Source organism: Cupressus sempervirens, chromosome 6 (assembly GCF_028749045.1).
Source record: "Cupressus sempervirens isolate cs-2001-9-10 chromosome 6, ASM2874904v1, whole genome shotgun sequence".
NCBI classification, from domain to species: Eukaryota; Viridiplantae; Streptophyta; class Pinopsida; order Cupressales; family Cupressaceae; genus Cupressus; species Cupressus sempervirens.
In genome coordinates, this window is record NC_143123.1 from 49,742,627 (window position 1) to 49,766,972 (window position 24,346).

The 24,346-nt window shown below is 38.8% G+C and overlaps 1 protein-coding gene across 2 annotated transcripts in view; it reads right to left on the minus strand.

Annotated features, from left to right (window-relative positions):
• Window positions 1–1,716: 1,716 nt before the first annotated feature.
• The window catches only part of LOC149551073 (lipid droplet phospholipase 1-like), a 78,422-nt gene continuing 55,792 nt past the window's right edge, over window positions 1,717–24,346 (minus strand). For both annotated transcript variants that reach the window (XM_089786654.1, XM_089786655.1), the window contains exons 9-10: window positions 23,835–23,932; window positions 1,717–2,132 (exon numbers count right to left, since the gene is read on the minus strand). In XM_089786654.1, coding sequence (XP_089642780.1) covers window positions 2,061–2,132; window positions 23,835–23,932 — 170 coding nt within the window. In that variant the 3' untranslated portion in view covers window positions 1,717–2,060. The remainder of the gene's footprint in view (window positions 2,133–23,834; window positions 23,933–24,346) is intronic.

Below are 24,346 nucleotides of genomic sequence, written 5' to 3' on the forward strand. Positions count from 1 at the left end.
TAGTAGATTCTAAGCACCTCTTGTGACATGTACACTTTGCATTTCTTTTCATGAAAGTTGTATCCTTACATAGATATGGAAAGTAATTATAAAAATGTAAATTGAAAAATTAGTTCTCTAATGCTTATTTCAGCATCTGCATCATAGAAAAGCTCTCTATTTTCTTATGCCTTCCAAACAAGGTACGAGGGATTAGGATTTAGATTCATTGTTAGTCCAAGGATGGATGATTAAGTACCCTAGTCTGAGGTGTAGAGTTTAGAGGTGATGACTGATGCCAATAATCATTTATTTAGTTTATGTTAATTTAGATTTGTGGAATTAGTTAGAGACCATTTAATGATGCTCTATGTTTTCTGGCAGATTGAAACTAACTGTATTAAACTTGTTGAGAAAATATAGATTATTGGGTTTCTATTTGCATATTATAGGTATTGGCTTGAGGTTTCTAAACTAATATATCAAAGTCTAGATTTATCGTCAAAATACAAAATATTAGGCATTGCGAGGAAGCTATCCAACATCAATATCATCGAATTTTTAAGGAGTTAATGAAGGTATGAATATATTTATCATGTTGGAATTTTTTTAAATAATTAAGGAACTATTAGAAACATTCGTCTATCTTTTTCAAGGTGATCATTAACTAATAAAGATGTTTGTAGTTTTTTCACTAACAATGTTGATTGATAAGCCAAGGAGGAGGGATGAGTGTATCGCTTAATATGGGAGGAGCGTGAAGCATAATGACAAGATGGCTCCCACTAAAATGGTCAAATGTTTTTCATGTACTCTTGACGACCTTACCAATCAATTTTGTAGTCATCTTTGTTGTAACAATAATATATGATTTGACTGAGGTATGCCCTTTTATGATGTAACAATAAACAACGTTAATCTTGGACTAGACTAGAGGTTTTTTTTTCATTCTTTCCTACCAGTGCCCATTTGAACGGAGATATGCTGTTGTAATTTATTATTTTGATTTAACAAATATAATCAAGGCCTTGGCCGTTTACCAATTTTTTGGAAAAAAAAAAAACCTAACCCTGCAAACAAATTTTTCTCATTCAATTGATATCTCTATCTGCTAACAACTTGGCCCTGCAAACAAAAACTCTAAAACTCTAAATTAATATAACTTCCTCTTTTTTAAAATATTGCTCACCAATACCCCAAAAAGCTGCATTACCATTACATGACAACCCCTATGCCAATACTCATCTCTCATTGGTAAAGATTGCTAAAGATGGCCATAACACTCATCTTAACAGTATTCCTTATGACTAATCGCCACATTTGTTGCATAACAACGGTAAAAAAATTGTTGGCCATTTATATTTATTTTACTCTTTAGGAGATTGAAATTTTAATTTTAATTTAAATGACCTTTGTTGCATAGCAATGCTGAAAATATCATGTCTTTTAAGATAATAATAATGCATGTTCCATAAATTCACTTTTAAGGAAAAATTTGTTCGTGTTTCTCAACATTTGTATGCTTTGCATTGTTCGCGTTTCTCAACTATTCAATTCATTTTGTATGAGATTTGACCTCATTTTGACCTTCCATTGATTGAATGATGCTTTTATTTTGAATGGGTAGATAACCACAATACAGATGATAAAAAACTTCCCTTAGATTTCTCCTCTTATTGCTTATGAAATAAATCAACCAAAAACTACCATAGGTCAAACAATCAGAAATGCACATGGTGAGACTGCAAAAAAATTAATTATCACAGTTACCAAGGCATGTCCATCATGATCAGAAAGAATAAATTGTTACAGTTACAATGCCCGCCAATCATTAAAAATGATGGTATTGTTTTTTCAGGAATTAGACGATGTCCCCTCTACGTCATTGCTTGACATGCATATAAAAGGGGCATGTATAGGCGTCACCCGAATTAGGGCACACATGATAATAGTTGTAACTAGCCAAATGTATCGGGAGAAAACCAAAAGATGTATTACAGATTAGTAGTTTCAAAGAATATGTACTCTAAAATTAAAAATAAATTTTGGATCTATCTTTCAATAAATAGGTTCAGTCCCTTCTATATATGAAAATTATCAATCATATGAAATATCACATCAGCACCATCTGAATGACTCGAGTATGATTTCACCTGCAAATTATGTTACACGTACAACATTAGAGTTAAAAGCGAACCCAAAATTGGATCATACACAGAAAATAGCTAAGTCACCGAGATCATCTTGAGTGAGCACATAACTTGAAAGAATTCTAAATACTCCAGTAAGTAACAAAGCTTGTTGTAAGACAAATGTAAATGCACAGTTTAAAGTGTTCAGGGATGAGCTGGACATTCAGGACTGGAAGTTGCATTTGGACGGTTAGTTCAAAATGAGTTCAAGGCAAAATGGTATGGTGTGTTCAACCGTGATTGAAACCGTCCAAAACAGGATAAAATAGCAGTCCATGGGACTTCAAGGCACTTGAGTGTTTGAAGTCCTATCCTTCAAAATTCTAATCACATTCAGGCTTCTCCAATGTGTGCCTTAGTTCCTGTAAACATGTAACCCTTGGGCATTTCTTAATCCATCATTTGACGAGTGCTAGTACTATTAAGAAGTTCAATGCAAGTTAGACGTGTGTGTACGACAAGTTATAAAGTTGGTTATTACAGTATCTGAAATGTTGAGCTGTCCCTGTAAGTCTTGAGTAGGAAAGTCATCAAAGGTCGTGGTGGTTTTGAGAAGGTCAGCCCTTACTCTTGTTGTAATTTGCGTGAACAAAACAAAAAACAAGAACTGAAATAATATTAGAAAAATAAAATGAGATGGAACTGGACAAAGCCAATGCAGTATTCAATTTCATGCTTAACATACATTTGCTTGAGAAAAAAAGGTTTTCACATGCCACGACAGGATTTCTTGAATGAGAACAGATTCATGTTAGTGAATAATTCATTCAATATCTATACTGTTTCTTATGCAGTGACCATTTGTACACAAGTGCAGATTGTACCAGACATAAATATATTTTGATCCCATTGCAGAACAGATGCCCAGTAGGAAGTTGAATAATGAAGAAAGAAGCATGACCAATGAATAAGAAAGCATGCCTTAAGGGGAGAATAGACTATTTAAGCAGGGATGTGGCAAAGCTTGCATTGATCTCTTGGGAAGCACAAACAGAGTGGTAGGCTTTCATGGGAAAATTAGCATCCATCGTTACATCTAAAGCAAATAAAGAGGTGACAAAAAGCAGTCATTGCATTCCATTTGCATCATCTAGAGTGTAAGCCAATAATGAAAAATTTGCCATACAATGTGGAGATAAATGCCGACAACTTAATCATTTGGTGTCTCTACTTTCCATATATTTCAATTTGTATAATTTTAGTGCAAATCAAACAATTTGTTTTGTTATTTTGAGATTGGATAGCCGTGCACTCATTTGAATTATAAACTATACTCCATCTTCGACCATAATGATATTATTACCCATTCTTAAACAAAAAGATTTTGAATGATCAATTAAAAAGCAATTGTATCCTTTTTGTATTTTGTGAAAAGCTATTTGTTGAAAATATTTTAGACAAAACTAGGGCCGCATTGTGCAGGATTATACTGACGAGTTTCACAAGCAAGTGGTCCAAATGAACAAATAAATTTACCATCTTGACACCTAGATGAAATATATTGGAGGGCTTTATGATCACCATCGTGAGGGGCAAAAATAGGGCTCCATCATCCTCTTCAATTCATTAATTTTCTTAGAACAGCATAGAAAAATCCAAACCTTAGGATAGAGCTAAGTGAACAATAAGAAAAATGCTAGTTCTACCATGTCTGGAAAGGATGTTATACATTGTGAGAATTGTAAAAAAATTGGAAATTGCATCCATAAATGTATATTTTCAAGTTAAATTTAAAGGTGTCTTCTAACTTGATTCAAGGAAAAAGAATTAGGGTGTAAAACAAATGTGTAGGTTTGTACTTTAGTTTGTAGCCCCCTCCCAAACCTTGAAGTGCCTGTCCCTAAGACGTCCCTGCACCAGGTACTTAAGTAACCAAGTACCCCCACCTCCGCCATTCTGCAACCATGCTGCAGTTGGGATGGGTACTTAAATTTCTATTTGAATTTTGATTTTTTAATGTCACTATTGGGTATGTAATATGTTACTATGTTGAATGTTCAATGGTTCTAGTTCATGTTACATTTTTGCTATGTTCAAATATTTTAATTTTGCATGTTCTACTAAAACATTATTTCATAACTAGCATTTCAAGTTCTATATGTATATTATACAACACCCCTTCATGCCTCGTCCTCCCCTTGCCGTGAACCTACTGTCCCAAAAATGGGGCCCATTTTCCCTGCATCCTGGAAATTCATCCCAGTATCCCATCATTCCAACGTACCCCAGTGCTGGTGTTACATTGGTTTGTAGATAAGATAAATTTATTAAAGTCCAACAAATGAACACAAAATGGGTCAAAGGGAGTGCTAAGATTACAACAAGGGACCAGCCCACAGCAAGGGCAACAAATGGTGCCCGAGGAAGCAAAGAAGAAGAAACAAGAAACAAATTACAAACCAAACCAAACAAGTAGTAAGAACAAGAACGACAAGAGTGAGGTGGAGGTCAACAAAGAGACCATGCCAGCCCTAGGAGATCTGTTTACCGTACAGGTAAATTAAAACAATGCATAGAGACAATGAACACGAACAAGAACAGCAGAATTATATTCGCACATGCCACACATACATTATGTTTGATAAGATTATTGATAGTAGAAGACGATTTACAATGATCCCGGAGGAGTCCGTCGGCCACAAACATTATGTCCGCTACAAACTATTTACCTGTCGGCTACAAAATACAAAACACCGACAACAATCATTCCGTCGGCTACAGAAACACCGCCAGGACCATCCAGTTGGCTGACACCATCCCCCCAAAAAGAAAAGTCGTCTCCGGACAACAATTACAAAATATCTGAAACAAATTAACAAACAAAATACATTAACGGACTAATTACAACAAGATAAATCGGCTTCTGTCACATCACTTCCATATTCATCCCGTTCCTGTAGCCTCTGCTAACACAACACTGCCTCCTTGATGAAGCTGGCCTTGATAGCCACCTGTGCTGCTTTCTCTGCTTTCAATACCTCGGTACCCTCAACCAAGTGTCGCTGCGCTGCCTCCAACTAGATGATTAGCTCCTCCCGAGCTCTCTACGCATCCACCAAGACAGCCGGCCAACACCTACTCCCAGTGCCTCTGGTACACAAAAAGTCCATGCCTGCAACAACTTCAACTCTTCTCAACTAATCAGACTCCCACGACTGATATCCGCAACGACTGGGGGTCCAGGGGGCGGGGTCCTAGGGCAACGCCCCTCGCCGCCAAGACCAAATTAGCACTTCGCAACCCACACAAAACTGCACAGAACACACCATTTCTATCATTTTCTGCCGATTCTACACTCTTTCTGGCAACCACAGATGCGTCCCCTTTCTTTTGGCATCATCTGTAACTCATTCTAAACAATTTGATTCTGTCGTCGTTTTTTTTTTTTTTTTAAATTTAGAAAACCCCTCTGACCGATGTGCTACACAAACTCAACAATCTCTCCTCACTCCAACAATCTTTGGCTGAAACAACTCCGGCAATGAGAAGCTCAATAATTCTTCCAACAATGAAAATAATCAAACAATCTATTCCTTCCGAAATTGCTTGTTGCAAATCGCATTAAATCCGAGCTTCTCCAGAAACTGCCGAGCTAACGCACCTGGAAAAAAAAAGCAAAGCCGTAGGGCAGCCTGTGGGAAAATGCAAAAAAGACTCCATTGAGAGATGTGGACAAACTCTGTCGGCACCTGATGAAGAACTCTGTGGGAAAAGGCACACCCCGCGGACAAGAAAGGTCTCCGCGGGAAGATAATAGACAGATCACAGATGATCGCCCGCGGAATAATGGAAGCCCCACAGAAAAAATATCACTGCCAAACAATATTTACAAACTCTCGCAACAGGACAAACTCCCAAGATTTGAGACCCGCGAGTATATATAAAAACAAAAAAAAGGCCCACGGATGAAATTATTTAAGGCGGAGATCTGGCAAGATGACCCGCGGAAAGAGGACCTCCAAACAGGCTGCAGCGGACAAGTGCCCGCAAAGCACCTCCCGCGGAGGCCTTTTTTTTTTTTTAAATTCAAAAATAAAATAAAATAGAAAGACAGCACCTCAATTTTGCTTCTAGGCGTCGCCATTCTGCAACGACGACGGAGTCAGCTGGCCATTCTGTGACAGCGACGGAGTCTTCCTGGCACCATATATTTGCAATTTAAATCCGTTGACTACCAGAGGTACCTCTTGCTCGTCCAATGTCTCCAATTTTATCACCCGATTGTCGCCGACCTCCCAGGTCTGATATGGTCCAACCCATCTTGCCTTAAACCTTTCCTGTTTCATTTCATCCCGACTGTCGTACTTGAGTACCAACTGCCCCGGCTGAAACCTACTGAGTTTGAGAGGTTTTTCATGCCACGCCTTACGTCTGTTCTGTGTCACCTCCGTCACCCATTGTGCCTGCAAGCGTGGCGCATCTAGATTATTTTCTTGTTGTCGACACCTATCAACTAATTTTGTGTTGCAAATTAACCTTTTCTTTCCGCGCAGTTCGTTCGCAGTGTACTCGACAATGGGATCTTGCTTTTTTCTGGGCTTTGACTAGATGTTCGTCCCCTCAGCTTCAGCCGTAACGGCCTTTCCTTCTTCCACTTCTCTATATTTCTTCAGACACTCATTTTCCTCTTTTTTCTCACCTTCGTCGACCCTTAGCATATTACAACTTGGAAACAATTTGTAGTCTTCTATCTGCCAGTGGTAAAGGCCATTCACCAAGTCCAGGTCGTCATCATTCGATCCTCCGTCAAGTCTTAATACTCCTCCTTCGTCCGGTTCCATTCTCCTCTTTCCTTCGTCATCACTCTCGCCTTCACTTTCAAAATCTGACGATGTTGCCTCCTCGCCAACCATTTGCATGTGCAAGTCAATTGTGAATCTTTTGCCTCCGCCCTCCATTGATAGGGTATTTCGTTTCCAATCATGTTTTACTTTTGCTTGCACCAACCAATCCTGTCCCAGAATAGCATCATATCCTTTTCTTTTCAATGGAATAACCACAAAATCCAATAAAAATGGTTGTGTTCCAATAGTTACCGGTTGCACCTTCAAGATTCCCAACGGTTTGATTCCGTGTTGGTCTGCCGTGAGCAACTTTAATGCAGGTGGCCATAAGGTCGGCCTTCCCAAGTTCTTCCAGGTATCCTCCGGTAACACATTCACGCTGGACCCTCTGTCGACAATTGTGTCTGTCAAAACCTTTCCCAAAATTCCTATCTCGACGACCGTCGGATGCCTTCCCGTCGTGAGAGCCAGAAGCATTGGGTCTGTTGCCGCCGTTGCACTACTATCCCTTCCTGTGTCCTCCGTTGCTTTCGGAAATGGTGCATGATTTAGAATGGCCGTCCGTAACTGGGGCATTGTGAGGAGGTGGTCACTTATCTTGACCGGTACCTCCGTTTGTAAGATCTGTCGTACAATGTTTTGTTCTGCGAAGTTCCTTGCCAAGGTGTCGGTGATGTCCTTCAACTGAGATGTCCCCACCGATGATGCCTTTACAATTTCCACCTGCGCTTCCCCCAATTTTCTCTTTTCCTCCGCTTGCCTCCGTGTAATTGCCAGAACCTCCTCTACATCCGTGCCGATAGTGATCAAGTTTACTCCAGACTTTGGACACTTGGAATCTTCGTGATCGCCGGGTCCGCACCATCTGCACAGTAGTTTGGGTGTGTTTGCCGTTGTACAATCCCGCGCAAAATGACCCCACAAATTACATGCTCGACATTGAACGATCGGCCATCCGTTTGCATCATACTGGATTTGACTTCGGCTCCCATTATTATTATTCGCATTGTTGGTATTTTGCCCTCTGCTATTATTCCTATATCCGCCGGATGTGGCACTTGTACTATTCATATTTCCGCTACTACCCAACGGGGAAGCCTCCTGTATAAGAAACACCTGCGGAGATCCTCTTGTCTTCATGTTAAAGGGGCACTCTTTTGTGGAATGGCCTATGATCTGACAAATGTCACAAAATTGGTTCTTCGGACACGATCCTTTAGTATGACCGTCGGTCTTACAATCCGTGCACCACAGCTCACTGGCCTTTGGGTCCTTCTGCACATTTTTAAACTCCATCATGCGGATCATATCCTTCTGTAGGGCACGAACCTTCTTGCTGCTGCCTTCATCGTCGTTGCTATCATCTCCGGCAAGCTCGTTGTCATCAGAATCAAAGGAGCTAGTTTTCTTCTTCTTTGTCTTCTGCTCACTTTCAAGGTCCAGTGCTCTGTTATACGCGTCCGCATATGACGGTGGCACAATTTTCATTTTTCTCCGCAACTTCGAGCAAAGGCCTTCCACGAACCATCTTTTTTGAAGTCCGTCCACCGGCTTGCTTTCCATTTTGTTTACTAAGTCTTTTAATCTCCTGGCTTAGACGCGGACAATCTCATTCCTCCCCTGCTTGGTATTGAAAATCTCTGCTACGATTTCATTATCATCCCGCAACAGTTTAAATTCTACCAGGAACTCCTTTTTAATGTTATCCCAACTATTTAGCTTTTGTGGATCCGTATCTGTAAACCAATCAATCGCTACCCCTCGTAGGGTTGTCGAAAATTGCCTCACCCATTCATTGGCATCTGTAATTCCATTTGCCCGCCAGATCGTCTCACGTCTTACAATGTCGGATGGGGTCGGTTGTACCATTGCCATGAAACTTCGGCATCTTTTCTTTGGGTCCTGCCATCACTCCTAGATTCTGTGCACGAGCGTTGTTTGTTCCTACAACACTGGCACTATTCACTCCCGCACTGGCGGTCTACACTCCCACACCGGTGGTCTGAACTCCCACACCGGAGGTCTGCACTCCCACACCAGGGTCTAAACTCCCACACCGGAAGTCTGCACTCTCACACCGGCGGTCTGAACTCCCACACCGAAGGTCTGCACTCGCACACCAGAGGTCTGCACTCCCACACCGACGGTCTGAACTCCCACACCGGAGGTCTCAACAACTACGAACCTTGGTGAAGAAGAAGGATCTTCTGAAGTTGTCTCCCGCGGAAGTGTATCCCGGACGAAGAGGTCACTCCACGCTCGTGCTCCCTTGGCACTCCGAGCCATGCGAGTCGATGCTCTTCCGTCTAGATTCTCTTCCCTCGGCGAACACAAATTCAAGAACACCTCCTGTGCTTCTTCCACCAACTCCACCCGCTGTGGAGTCTCCTCCAGCAATTCCTCCGCGCTTCGGTTTCCGTCAGCAATCTTCTGGAATCTCTTTTGGCGCTCTGCCTGCTGTGCCAGAATTAAATTAGCTTGAGTTATGCGAATGTCATCTTTATCCTTCATCGTGTTCTTATTTTTATTCAACAGATTCGGCATTTAATTTCCATCCGCTTGCCTGCATACCAGGTCCATCAGGCAACGGCACCAAATGTTTACCATACGGGTAAATTAAAACAATGCATACAGACAATGAACACGAACACGAACAGCAAAATTATATTCGCACATGCCAGACATACATTATGCTTGATAAGATTATTGATAGTAGAAGATGATTTACAATGATCCCAAACGGGATATAAATACTATCCGCCAAACCTTCCCGGAGGAGTCCGTCGGCCACAAACATTATGTCCACTACAAACTATTTACCCGTCGGCTACAAAATACAAAACACCGAGGACAATCATTCCGTCGGCTACAGAAACATCGCCGGGACCATCCAGTCGGCTGACACCATCCCCCCCAAAAAGAAAAGTCGTCTCCGGACGACAATTACAAAATATCTGAAACAAATTAACAAACAAAATACATTAACGGACTAATTACAACAAGATAAATCGGCTTCTGTCACATCACTTCCATATTCATCTCGTGCCTGTAGCCTCTGCTAACACAACACTGCCTCCTTGATGAAGCTGACCTTGATAGCCACCTGTGCTGCTTTCTCTGCTTTCAATTCCTCGGTACCCTCAGCCAAGTGTCGCTGCACTGCCTCCAACTGGATGATTAGCTCCTCCCGAGCTCTCTACGCATCCACCAAGACAGCCTCCCGGCCAACACCTACTCTCAGTGCCTCTGGTACACAGAAAGTCCATGCCTGCAACAAGATTGAAGCCCAAGCAAGGAAACTGCTAACTGTGGAATAGGACGAAGCACAAGGGGTGGCCTTGGGACATCTCTGAGAAGTCCTCGAGGATGGTCACTGCAAGGCGGGGTGAACTGGCTAAGTGTACTACTGCTAAGAAGAGCCCCGCTAGGCTTAACTGATTTTGAAAAGCCTGGGAAGGAAACAAGCTAATGTTTGGTACCCCGAGCTAGGGGAAGCCCCATGAAGAAGTTAGTGATAAGATGGCAAGAGTGTGACTGTGTGGGAGCCTAGTACTGAAGTGTGGTACTAAAGCTTGGTAGCCTCTAAGATGTAAAGGGCAAGACACCTCTGGTCAATGTATCTAAAGAAGGTGAAGAGATACTAAGACATTCTAAAAAGACAGCAGCAAAATCTCCCCTTGATTCCATAATAAATAGGACAATAGAACATTGGATGTGGGAAAATTACATTGGATGTGGGAAAATACATAATAATTTGACAAAACGAAATAAAACCTACACCAACACTCCCCCTTAAGAGAAACTAACATGGATGGAAATGAATCTCAAGGAATGGATAGCCATGTTAGTACTCCCCATATAGAGAGAAGACCACACTCATCCTCTAAGGAATAGGTTCACAACCCCCCAAAATAAGTATAAATCAAAATACTATCTATAAAGGTTTGGTGAATATGTTTTCGATAGATCAAAAACTCAACAAGCACCCGCAAGAAATTTTTCATGCTGAGTTACCAGCCATTCAATTCATTGATTTGCAAAGTTGAGTTTCCATGAGTTTATGATGCAAATTCACAGTGATAAACAAGTCCACCACAAAACTTGCCAAACCCATGTGTAAATATGAATGCACAACATTAATTAGACTTAAGCAAGCATACGTGTGTAAATTTAGAATTTTTTAGTTGCATATAGAAAATGAAAAGTCCTTATTTAAGGTTTGGGACCCCCAACATGGACACTCTTAGCATTCATATTTTCCTTTTGAAATATATAACCCAAAAACTGCAAAATATTGAAAAACATTTTAAGTTTCAAAGGTATTGGGGTGCATAAACTTGATAACCTGTTTTAAAAATATGCAATACTTGTCTTGCAGGCTTTAAAAGCCGATTTGCTAACTAATAACATAGCAAAACACATGTAAAACGAGATTTCAGGTCAACTTATGAATTACAAGCTTTTATAGATTTAAAAAAAGACTTGAGCAGTTTCAGGTTTCAAGGTTCACTTTACAAGTTTTACTGAAAAAACGTATATATAATTAAAATGCCGCAACTTACATTTTGGGTTTCATAACTAAATTTGCAAGTCTATAATTTATATGCCTTTCAATATCTGCTTGTTATTACGAACTTGTAATAGCCTTTTGAAAACAAAAAATAACTCAAAATACAAAAGACATAACATTAAAAGACAAAAAACTCAAAACAATTTAGGATTTTGAGAGTGCCATTACAATTACAAGTAACACAAATAACATGAACTTGTAATTAGAATCGAGAAACCTAAAATCATGTTACAAACCAAAGAAACATAACATTTGAACTCAAAATTTGAGAAAGTAAAGGTGAAAAACTAAGACCAAGATGACATATGACTTAATGCTTATGGGTTTTAACCTCATAAAGCATGTCTTTGATATTAAAACTATAATTTTAGCTAAAAACTCATAGGGATTGCTCTAATTTTGTGAATTTGAAACTAGAGACGCCACAATCAATGAATTTTTCCTTTGCAAATATAGGAAGAATTGACGTCTCTTTCGCCTTATACATTTCCTTCCAGTGAGGATCACTTGGCTAAGTTACAATCTTTGAGATATCAATTGGTTACTTATGAGAAAGATAAATCTAATGAGGAATCTATGATCTTGATTTCGTCTATGTTGAAATGACAATATATAGTCTTTTCTTCTACCTTTTATTCCATCATTGATCCCCTAGATAATTCATTTATTGCATCTTCTTTGGAGACACAAGGTGATAGATTGAAAAGAAAGCAATCTAAGCTAATCTTGTTAGATAAACTTCCCAAGATTCAAGCATGGGTAGCCCAATCATCCAAAGGCAAAGGCAAGAAGAAACCAGAATCTATTAGCCTATGATCTCTTCTAAAGACAATGTAATTAAGAAGGAAAAACCCACATGCATTTATTGTAAAATAGGGGCATGATAGACATAATCCTTACAAAAAAAATTAACCATCTTATAAAAAACAATATTGACTTGCCTTCAGCACGTTGTTTGGTTAATCTTCTTCTGCTACCTCACCATTCATTCAGTCAAAGATAACTAAAGTAGTGAATAGGATAGGAATGATGGAGTCAAAGCACTTTTTGCATCTGTAAGTCTTGAGCAAAGAAGATGGCTTCTTGATTTATATGGCTACATCACAAAGTATGTTCTTTTCATCTAGCCATTTTACTTTACCACACATCTTGATGGGAAACAAAACATGTATGTGTGTTTGTGGAAAAGGATCTATTACTTTGTATTCCATCATTGTCAACAACTTCTTCCCATCTATCAGATTACACATAGTGAAGCAAGGAAGAGTCTTAAATTCACACTTGATCCAATGTTTATTAGAGATTTGGAAATTAGAGAGGCCACTATTCGTGGAATGGAATTCTTCTTGAAACTAGGCATGATAAATATAATCCTTACAAAAAAATTAACCATCTTCAAAAAAACAATATCAATTTGCCTTCAGCAGGTCATCTGGTTAATCTTCTTATGCTCCCTCACCATCCATTCAGTCAAAGACAACTAGTGTAGCGCATGAAATATGAATGATGAAGTCAAAGCACTTTTTGCATCTTTAAGTCTTGAGCCAAGAAGACGGCTTCTTGATTTAGGATAATCATATCATATGGTTTCATCACAAAGTATGTTCTCTTCATCTAACCATTGTAGTTAACCACACATCTTTATGGGGAACAAAACATGTATGTGTGTTTGCAGAAAAGGATCTATTGGCATGGGAGAAGTTACTTTCAGTATTGTACTTTATATTCCATCCTTGTCAACAACTCCTTGCCATCTATCAGATTGCATATAGTGAAGGAGGGAACTGTGTTAAATTCAAGCCTGATCCAATGTTTATTAGAGATTTGAAGAGTAGAGAGGTCAATGTTCTTGAAATGGTTTATAATGCATCTTACCTGTACATCTTTTTATATTTTACCCTCGATGATATTCCAATTCCTTTGAACACTCACTTATGCATCTAGTGTAAATTGTATTTTTGAGGATAAGATAGGTCACTTGAATCTTCTACCTACTCCGCCCCTTGCTGCTTCAAATTTTGTGTTGCTATGGCTTCCAATACTTCAATTCAACACAATGTGTCTGCTCTTTCAGATTCAACTTTACAAGATAACCTTTTGACAAGCATTGTATGCTTGTTTTGTAAATTCCATCTTACAAATTTGACAGACGACTGAGGATATCCACTTCCCCTTTCACATCAACTACAACACACCTATTATCATATCATCTTTGTCTTTGGAAATTGTTCTTCATGCATCTTCCCACGTGTTTGGATTGGTCTCATCTCATTGTACTATAACATCCTTTAATTCCAAAATTTGGACACATGAGTAGCTTTCAAAAGCACACATCATGAGACTTATTCCCTCAAAGGCACATATCATGAGAAGAAGAATTCTTCCCTCAATGTAATGTCCTCGACCACTGATGAACCCATGTGTCTTCACATACTTTTGAAGCATATGGTTCAGAGTTAGTTCTGAAGGCAAGTAGTGGTTGTTTGGTGTCAAGACTTGGGTATACGGTGTCAATGAACTACTCACACAGTGTGAGAAGGGAGGTTGTACAATATGGAAATAGAGATTGTTTGGTGATATTAGAGTGACCGTACAGTGATATGCGACTGGTGTATGGTGTTTTTTCATACGTCCCAATCAAGTTGCCACTAATGGAGTCGTATTGTCGTACAGTGAGAGTCAACCCTCCTAGAACGTGCATACGGCTGTCCTCCCACAAATTTGGATATGTCTTACAGTAGTGAACCATATGGACCATGGGTTCCTATTTACGTATGAATAATTAGATTTTAAGTGTTAATGTTATAATTTGTCGAATAAATTATATTATATATATATAAGATATATAAATAATATATGGCAAACATTATATATATATATATATATATATATATATATATCTTGTTATACAACTATTATAATATATTGAGGGTATATTTTACTTGTGTTATAACTAATGTAAGTTAATATATTAAAGAGACATGTCTCTTCAAGAGACATGCCTCTTTCACCACATATATATTCACTCGTATCGTAAGTTGGAAAACATATAAAATATCCACAAGTGCTATTACAAGTTATAAAACAGATTAATGGATAATATCTTTAACATGGTACCAGAGAAGGTTGGTCTTTAGGTATCTTGTGGGTGCTAAACTGACTGTGTATAAGTTGATGTTGGCGAAATTTACTGATTATATAAGTTGATAATGATGCTACGGGAATCCTTATTCCTCCGATCTATTCTTTAATATCAAAGATGAAATGATATCTCGCTTTATATTAACATTATTAGAATTGTGTGTGGATCTCAAGATTGTAGAAGAAAAAGCCAAACACGTGAGAGGAGATTGTTGCGGGAAGAAATGAATCATCTGGAAAGGCTGTAAATAGATGTCGGTGTTCAATACTCCTCTCGATCTCTATATGTCAAGGATGAATGAAATTCAATTCTCCACAGGCTTATACTATGTGCATATTTGATGCATTTATGTCAAGGCAAAATTGATGGTCTTTGTGCTGGTATTTTAGGTAGGCGAATTTTTCACGTGGGATCATACATGAGGATGTTGAACTGTGCGTTAGGACTAGATTACAATGTTCTTTGTGACTATTGTGTGTGAGTAGTCGATGTAGAGCTAGTGAATTTGCATGGTGTCAAATCTCTCGTGCTGAAATTTTGTACAGACTCCCAACTACGAGGAGAACGGATGACAACTCAAGCTTGTTGTACATCATGTCCTCGATCTGGGGCTTAGGCCAATGAGTCAAACCCACTTAGGATAAGAGAAGCCAATCTTAAGTTGTTGTGAGTTTTATGTGGACATTCTGAATAAAGGCAATGCCATTATAGAAAGGAGAAAAGGCGAAACATTGGGACCATGTGAATGTCAAAGTGTGATTTGATTCTAGCTTTGACAACGATGGTCGATAACAGTCCTAAATTCCCTAAGGATGGAGACGACACACTATGTTCACTATTTTCTTATGCTACTGGTAGTGTACTTTCCATTGTGCATGCCTTTGGCTCCACTCTCACTGAAGTCATAGAGGGATAGCCTTATGTGGTGACAAACTCTCATAATCTTTGTTGCTCGTGACTTCACAGTCACCATTGGTGGTTTCCAATTCATCTTACAAGGAATCTCCAATGTCATTCTACATAAACTATAAATCGATGAAAAAGGTTTATGTAGATGAGGATTCAACATTGGTGTGAATAGGCGAGTTATGACTATGGATCCCTCACAAGTTTTGAATGACAAGGATTCTACACTAGCATCGAATAAGAGGAAATGTAATCCCATTTGAGATCATAGCTATAGATGGAAGGAGGTCCGAGGATGGCAAAATGCCAAATGGCGAGATGCAGGCTTGATGTTGAGCCACTGTAGACTTGGAGAAGTTATATCCTTAGACCTAAGCAAGCCCTATATAGGATTGGAAATGTGGCAGAGCTAGCTATAAGTAGATCAAAGGCTTCGTGTCCACTAGCCAAGTGCAGATTGGATAGGGATCATACAAATGTGTTGCAAGGGTTATGGTCTCGAGCAGTGCTCGACCGCTAAATGGATTAAGTATTTAGCAATGAATTAAGCAGCCCATTTGAGCTATGGAGTACATGGGCTTGGCAAGGTTGACTAGCACTTGGCATGGCCCTTCTGTAATGTCAAATTTCATGCTTAACAATGCAAGTTGCAAATGTTTTATTGCTGCTTAGAATGACTTCTGCAACACTAACTTAGTTCACAATACTTGAGCAATCTCGCATTGTGAATGCAGTCAAAAGTTGACAATCAATAGTGAATACCTGTAGCTTGAACCTCCATGTCACACCTCTTTCAGTCTACAATCAAGTTCTCAAATCATATGTCACTGTTGTAGATTGAAAATGAACCCATGTTGACTGTGCTGTGGACTGCAATGGTTCTATCTCCTATAATCTCTCCTTGTGGATACCACCGAAGAAGGTCAAATACAACAGATTTATTATAAAGAGGCCTTCTAAGATAAGTGGGAGTATAGAAAGGTAAATATAGAGTAATCAACATTGATGTGTTGAGACCTTGGTGATAGGGGCTATCCTACAAAGAGGGCCATCAAATCAATAGCGATCACATGTTATAAATAACAATATATTAGGTACCGACGCCTTACAGGTGAGTATATATAATGCATTACATTTAATGTTATTAAGGAATGTATTGTTTTAAGTGTCTTACAAGGTAAGAGATATGTTACATATGAATAATTCAAGGGACATAATAAAAGGAGTAGAAAATAGATATTGAAAAGAAAAGGATAAGTAATGAAAATGAAATCTATCCTTCATCGGACTCTTAAACTCATAGGATTTGATGGCCAACCATCATTAAAGGTTCGAATTTAATGTTCTTTTCTTTATTGCCAAGATTTACAATTGTAAACTATTATAGTAACTACATTGGTTATTGGAATATAATTAATGCATTATGAATTAAGTATAGGATAGAATTTCTAATGTTCTTGTAATAATAATATGATTATTATTGAGGAGCATGAGCTCATAGCGCAACGGTGGTTGCAAACCCTTAATGATAGGGGTGTTCACAGTTCAAAACGCAGGACCTGCCACAGACTTTGACCTGCTAGATGCTGCCCGTATTTGGTGGCTGGTGTTTGTGTTGGCAGCGTACAATTTCTGGTGTTTGGTGATGGCTCGGCCCTCTCGACAATTCCCAGCTCAATGCAAGACGGTTTGATGGCTGGTGCTCTCCAACACTTGGGTCCAGTAAGCTCGGGAGATATGGCGAGATAAGGAGTTGCCACTAGCATGTGAGGAGGGAGGCATAAGGTGGTTTAGGCATGGAGAGATAAGGAGCATAAGAAATACATGTGTATCTAGGAGGCACCGTTGCCTCGACAGCCACCTAGTCTTGGAAAGATAAGGTATGCAATAAGGCGTTATAGATAGAGATGTATCTAGGAGGCATCAATGCCTCAGTAGCCACAAATTCCACAGGATGGGGTCCCCATTAATGTGACCACATTGGTTGATTGCTCCAATAAAAAAAAAACGCTTACCAATATATATATATATATATATATATATATATATATATATATATATATATATATATATATATATATATATATATATATATATATTATTGAGAATAATTATTATAAGTGATTTTATTACTATAAGACTTATTTGCCTTGTTATTTGTCTCAAGGATGCCAAGAAAGCTTTAAATGACTCGATATAAGTGGGAATATTACATTGTGTAGGGGAATATGATTCAATGTACCATTCCCCTTGTTTGACAAATGCTTATATGAATGCATTTGCTAATTGGAGAAATTTGTATCAAGGAAGTCAGTGTGTAGATTTAAGTATTTATCTCCTTGAGTATTTAGTCTCTATCTTATTTGTATTTCTATGTGTACTATAAGAAGCTATTTTCCTTGATCTTTTTTGTTTTCTCTGGGATATTCTTGCAGGGAAGAAGATTGGAACATTAGGCATGCTACCAAATATTGTGCAGAATCAATCTTATGATAGTAGCTCCAAAGAAGTTGTGATTTATGATTCATTAATCATTTGATGATTAGGTTGGATAATGTGAGTCTCTTGAAGTGAATATCCTTGATGATTGAGATTATGAGAGGGAGTCTGACAGTTCATTAGAGGCAGCCTTGAACTAAGAGAGGGAGCAAATAGAAAATATGCTACAGTCAAAAGACCTTATGCTATCAAGATACCTCTTGAACTAGGGAAACATGACATGACTTGCTGCTAGGTAGTTAAAAGGATGATAACATATTCAAAGGGAGTTTGATGCTTCATTGAAGAGAACTTTGTTCTAAGAGGTCAGAAAAGTTGATATTAGAAGTCATAAGGTTAATGTTTCTTCGTGAAGAAGTTCCAAGTGCAAGCCCTTGTAATACATTCTTATCTATGAGAGATAAGTTTGAGGGTAAAACCTTATTCTTTGATATGTTTCATGATGGATGTCATGACAAAACCACATGACAATATCCGTGGTGACTTCATGTGAAACATCACGAAGGATTACAAATGATGCTAACTCGGCCAACATGCTAAACAAATAAATATAAAAGGGCCCAAGTGATAATAAAATTAATAACAAGGCCAATCATTATTAAATTAATGATATCGGGGACATCAGAGTCCTTTTGATCCCAAAATTGCTTGTCCTCAAGCAATTGCAAGCCTGAGTGCTCCAAAATCATTTCACTTGTGAGCGGAAAATACTTTCATCGCACAAGAAATTCCTTGATGGTGCAAAACCTCAGTCTCTTCTCTCAGATGTTGATGATCTCAGCCTGCTTAAGAATTAATTTCCCTTCTTCGTCAATAATAAGCAATTCCTTCAGCCTAATTCAAACATGACACATGAAAAACATTGTGAATTGAACTCACCTTAGGAAATTCCAAGTCGTAGGCATCTTCACCTACCCTTTGAACCACTCAGTAGAGTTCGTATAAGCACGGCCTTGACTTCTCCTTACCACATGCCTTGATTGAGGATTGCCTCTATGGTTGAAGCCGAATGTATACCAGATCACCAACATCAAAATTTTGCTCAGTCTACTGTCAGTCGACATACATCTCTTATTGGTTTTGAGCCCTTTGTAGGTTATTCTTGAGGGATCTCCTGTACCTAATCTTTCGACCTCAGTGCACACTTGTCGCCTAGAGTCAAATCCACTAATGACAAAGGTTCATAACCATACAATGCTTTGAAGGGCGCCATACCTATCGATATGTGATAGGTAGTGTTGTAACACTACTCTCTTAGATGTATCCAATGAATCCACACTTTTTGTTGTGCTGAAATATAGTTCCTTAGATACCCCTCCAGTCATTTGTTCACAATCTTAGTTTGTCTATCCATCTGCAAGTGATAGATCTTGCTTCACGATAGCTCCATTCCGACCATCCGAAATAACTCCATCCAAAAGGTGCAAAGAAAACGGCTATCCCTATCATTCACTATGTTTTGCAGAAGACCATGCAAGCAATATACCTCACGACAGAACAACTCAGCCACTTGAGAGTTGCATGGCTTCTGGAGATGGCAAAGAAATGAGCTTACTTGGTCAAACAATCTACACTATGATGACAAAGACAGAATCCTTTCCTTGCACGTACTCATCAATCCTAGGGATGGGGTTCCTGTTTTTTATGGTCTTCTTGTTCATCACACAATAGTCCACTCAAATCTAGAGGGATGCATCCTTCTTCTTTACTAGCACTAGAGATGATGTAAAGGCGCTAGAATTGGGCCAAATCCATCCTTCGTCAAGGAGTTCTTGGATCATCTTCTCTATCTCATCCTCGAACTTCTTAGGATGGCGGTAGAGTGCAGTGATGACGTGCTTGGTTCCTTCCAACTCAATGATGTGCTCAAAGCCATGGTGTCGAGGTATACCCGATGGAATGTTAGAGAAAATCATGCTATACTTATACAACACTATTTGAAGCTCACCATCCTAATAGTAAGTTTGCTGCCCCTGAATAGGCTTTGTAAAAACCAAGTAGTGTGTCGCCCAAACAATATCATCGTGTCTAACAATTGGCTTCATTCATCATGCTAAGATTTCCTTCGAGTCGCCGTTTGACACTCTCCTCAACACAACCCTTTTGCCATCCACTTCAAAGGAGAACTTCATCCTCTTGAAGCTCTAAGTGTACCCATCAAGAGTTTTCATCCACTATATGCCAAATATAACCTCCATGTCATCCATATTTAACACAAAGAAATCATTTGTTACAGTGTGCTTCCCCATAGTAATGCTTAGTTGCAAAATCAGATGAGTACATGACAAGAGGTTTCCTCCTTCCACCTTGACTTTGAACCCTTGGTGCAACTCTGTATGCAAACCCTTTTGGTTCACATGTGACGAGTTGATGAAGTTGACTGTGGCCCAACTGTTGAGCATGATTATGACCTGTTGTCCTTGGAGTGTATCTCGTCCTCATAATATAGTGCACCTCGGAGTGCTAGTAAGTGTTGTGGTGGTGCCTCCTTGTCGTACCAACATAGCACAGTTTATGTTAACCTCCTTGGAAGCTTGTTGACCTTCTTTGGTTTCAAGTTCCTCATGCTCCTTGTTGTCGGATATCACCTCCGTGTAATGGATTTTTCCTTTGCCCAAGCATCGATGCCTTGGTTCCCATGGCTCCTTACAGTTCAAACAAATCTTTCCTCTCTTGAGCCCTTGATTGGTGGCCTTAACCAATCATGGTTTCCTTCGCTTGGGTTTGTTATCTTATTCCCTTTAGAGCGATAGGTAGCTTGGGATGTGAATAACTCCTAGAGGAAGAGGAGGAGGATGTCATCACGTCATGTGTCTTCTTAATTGCTTCAATGACTGTGATGGGGTTGAATCCCTTCACCCAACCTTTCAAAGGATCCATCAATCTATCCATGAAAAACACAATCGATTGCCTCTCTAAGATATTTGTTACCAACACAGACAGCCTCTAGAATATTATAATGCAATTGTCGACTAATCCAAATTGCTTCAATCGTGCCAGCTCCTTAAAAATTAAGTTATGGATCCTTCCCGTCAAAGCAATTGATCGGCTCCTCCATGAACTCGGCGTACAAAGTCACTTGATCATGGTCGAGAGTGACCATTCCATAATGCCACCACTTGTGTGACTCCTTCCAAGTGAAGTGCTACAATTTTATGGCCTCATCTTCAGGCATCAAGTTGACTTGGAAATAGGTATATGCTTTATGTACCCAAGCCAAGGTCGAGGTTGCTCCCGTCCCATCAAAGGATGACAAATTAATCTTGCCAACCTTTTATTTTATATCATCATTGTGATAGCCTCAACCTTTCCCTCCTAACTATTCTGTTCAACTCAACATAATCCCTCACGGATATATCTCCCTCAAGACTCGCGTTCCTCAAGTATTGATTCAACTATTCTTGCAACTCTTGGAAAGTGGGCTCTTGTTCTATGCAAGGTGCAATCTCTTGTGAAAATGTTGGCATCAATGGTTAAGAGTGTGAGCATTAGGGATTGACCTCCCAATCACGGAATTATCACTCCGACTATTGGGATCTCAATTTGTCAACGCCAACTGTTGCAAATAATCTTCCATTAGCTTTTGTCGTTGTTCCCCTCTAACCATAGTTTTGATGAGCTAAGTTTAACTTTTGGTTAGTTCCTTCAATACTATCATGACTTATGTGGCAAGATCCTGGGGTTCCCCCATTGTGTCGGCAAAACGATCTCCTTCTGGTGTATTTTGAGGACCTTATGCATCCACAACTCAACAAGTTTGCAGAATCACCATCTCTTATACCATTGTAATGTTCAGGACCACTGAGAAACCCGCGTGTCTTGACCTACTCCTAAAGCATATGGTTTAGAGTTAGTTTTGAAGGCAAGTAGTGGTTGTACGATATCAAAAATTGGGTGTATAGTGTAGGTGAACTAGTCGTACGGTATGGGAAGAGAGGTCGTACAGTAATATTGGAGTGACCATACAGTGTTTTGTAACTACCATACGGTGTTTGTACGTCCCAATCAAGTTGCCACCAATGGAATAGTATTGTTGTACAATGACAGACAAGCATCCTAGAACATGCATACGACTGTCTTCCCACAAATTAGATTGTTTTGTCTCCTTGTAATTGTAGGGAACCATATCGAACATGGGTTCTCATCTGTGCAGGAACAATTAGATTATTTTGTCACCTTGGAATGGTAGCAATATTGTCACACGATTAAAGTATTTTATGAAAAAGTACGCAAGATCAGATTGACACAGTATGGAAAAATATTGAACATTGTATGCTAAGTCAGATACTAGTGACACAAATTAAGCACTTCAAAATCTCAAATCACCATGATTTCAAAACGAAGGCAAAATAGCATGACTCCCACCTACCAAATATGGAGGATCTTTCACCTCTGAAATGGCATACAATAGAACCCTAACTCAAATTCACTATAGGGGATAAATATCAAAGTTCTCATATCTACAACTACAACAGACTCGGTCTTTTATATGGCTTCAAGGAAGCGTCTCGAAAGAATACAAATGATGTTCACTTGACCAACAAGCTAAACAAATAATAAAAGGGCCCAAGAGATGATAAGATTAATGACGGGGCCAATCATTATTAAATTTATATGTTTAATAATATTGGGGACATCACACTCAAGCTTCATTGGATTCCTTTCTTCCAAAAAGGATAAATGTTCTTTGAAAAAATTGAGAAAGTTCAAAAATTCATCTTTAAGCATTCACCATTGGCACAAGAGCTACTTTTTTGTGGGGAGATAAAAAACTGTTTTCCTCTCCTATGGGGGGGGCATTGATTCTATATCTATGATGGATGTCATCCTTGGGGGTCATGTTGAGTCCTTCCATCACTTGTACATGTTTGTTTGTATGTTTTCTCTTATTTGGAAAGTGGCTTTCCCCAGCACACTTTTCTCCATTTCTCTATCTGTGAGAGATATTTTGTACATGGGTACCTAACAAAGCTTTGTTGCTAAAACCCATCTTTACATGTTTACATTTGTAGCTACCTCCCTAAGTTGCAATTAAGGGAGTTATTTGCATGAACAACATTTACTAACTAGCTACCTCCCGTCTATGAACTATTCACACTTTATTAGCTAAGTTTACTCATTGTATCTTGTATTTATTGTATAATCTAGTGTTCATTTCTTGATACTGTTTTGTGAAAGGTTGTTTTTGGTTTGGTAGGTTATCCTGGCTCTTTGTGTCTGGTGTGTAACTCTTCTTACTAGATGCATGAACCCTGAAATTAATTTGAAGACTTTTTACATCTTGAGACTGTTTTGTGAAAGGTTGTTTTTGGTTTGGTAAGTTATCCTGGCTGTTTGAGTCTGGTGTGTAATTCTTCTTACTTGATGCATGAACCCTGAAATTAATTTGAAGACTTTTTACACTTTCACAAGTGCATTTACAATACTTCTTGTTTCAGGGATTTTTTTTCCAAGTATCAACATGATCACAATGTAGAAAGTAAATACAGAATGAGACTTCAGATCTTAACAATGCAACAGTCCTTTTCCCTTAAGAATCAAACTGGACCTTCATTGAACTTTTTATTGAAAACAAAATGAGAACCTATAATCTGTAGCTCCAAAGTAAATGATTTACAGTACACGTGAATCCCTTCACTATAATAGACATGTCATATTATTCTACAGGACAAGCAGCCATGCGAAACAAATTATTTAATTTATCCCATGTAACTGACCACCAAGGCACACATGTTTTGAAAAATAAAGCAGGATGTTCTTACCTGAATGGTACTATGAGCATCAAATCTCTGTTTGCTTGTATGAAAACTGACATCAACCCGTTTCCATGATACCTTTGTGAGGCCTGCCACCATTTCCTCTGCAAAATAAAAGTAAAGTGAAAATCTGTGTAGACAGCACACGTAAAAATCAACAAATAAATCTGCATGAGCACTTTTTACTTTGCACAAATATTCACAGCAACCCTTTACAAGAGCATTCTGCATATTTTCTAATTATAAAAGCAGTAAAATCTATGTTAAACTCAAACAAGGGAAAGGCTGCCATTCAACTGGCTCCTTACCCTTGATTGCATCATACTGTCTCTACTCAACAATATTAGATTAAAAAATCAATTGATCTAAAATTGCAGTTCTTCTCAGGATACTTGATAATGCAATAACTATTAGGATGATGAATTCTTAATGAATGTGATCTCAATTAAGTTGCATCTCCATCTCAAACTACTACAACAAATAGATAATTATAATTTACTATACACATCCATCCATTG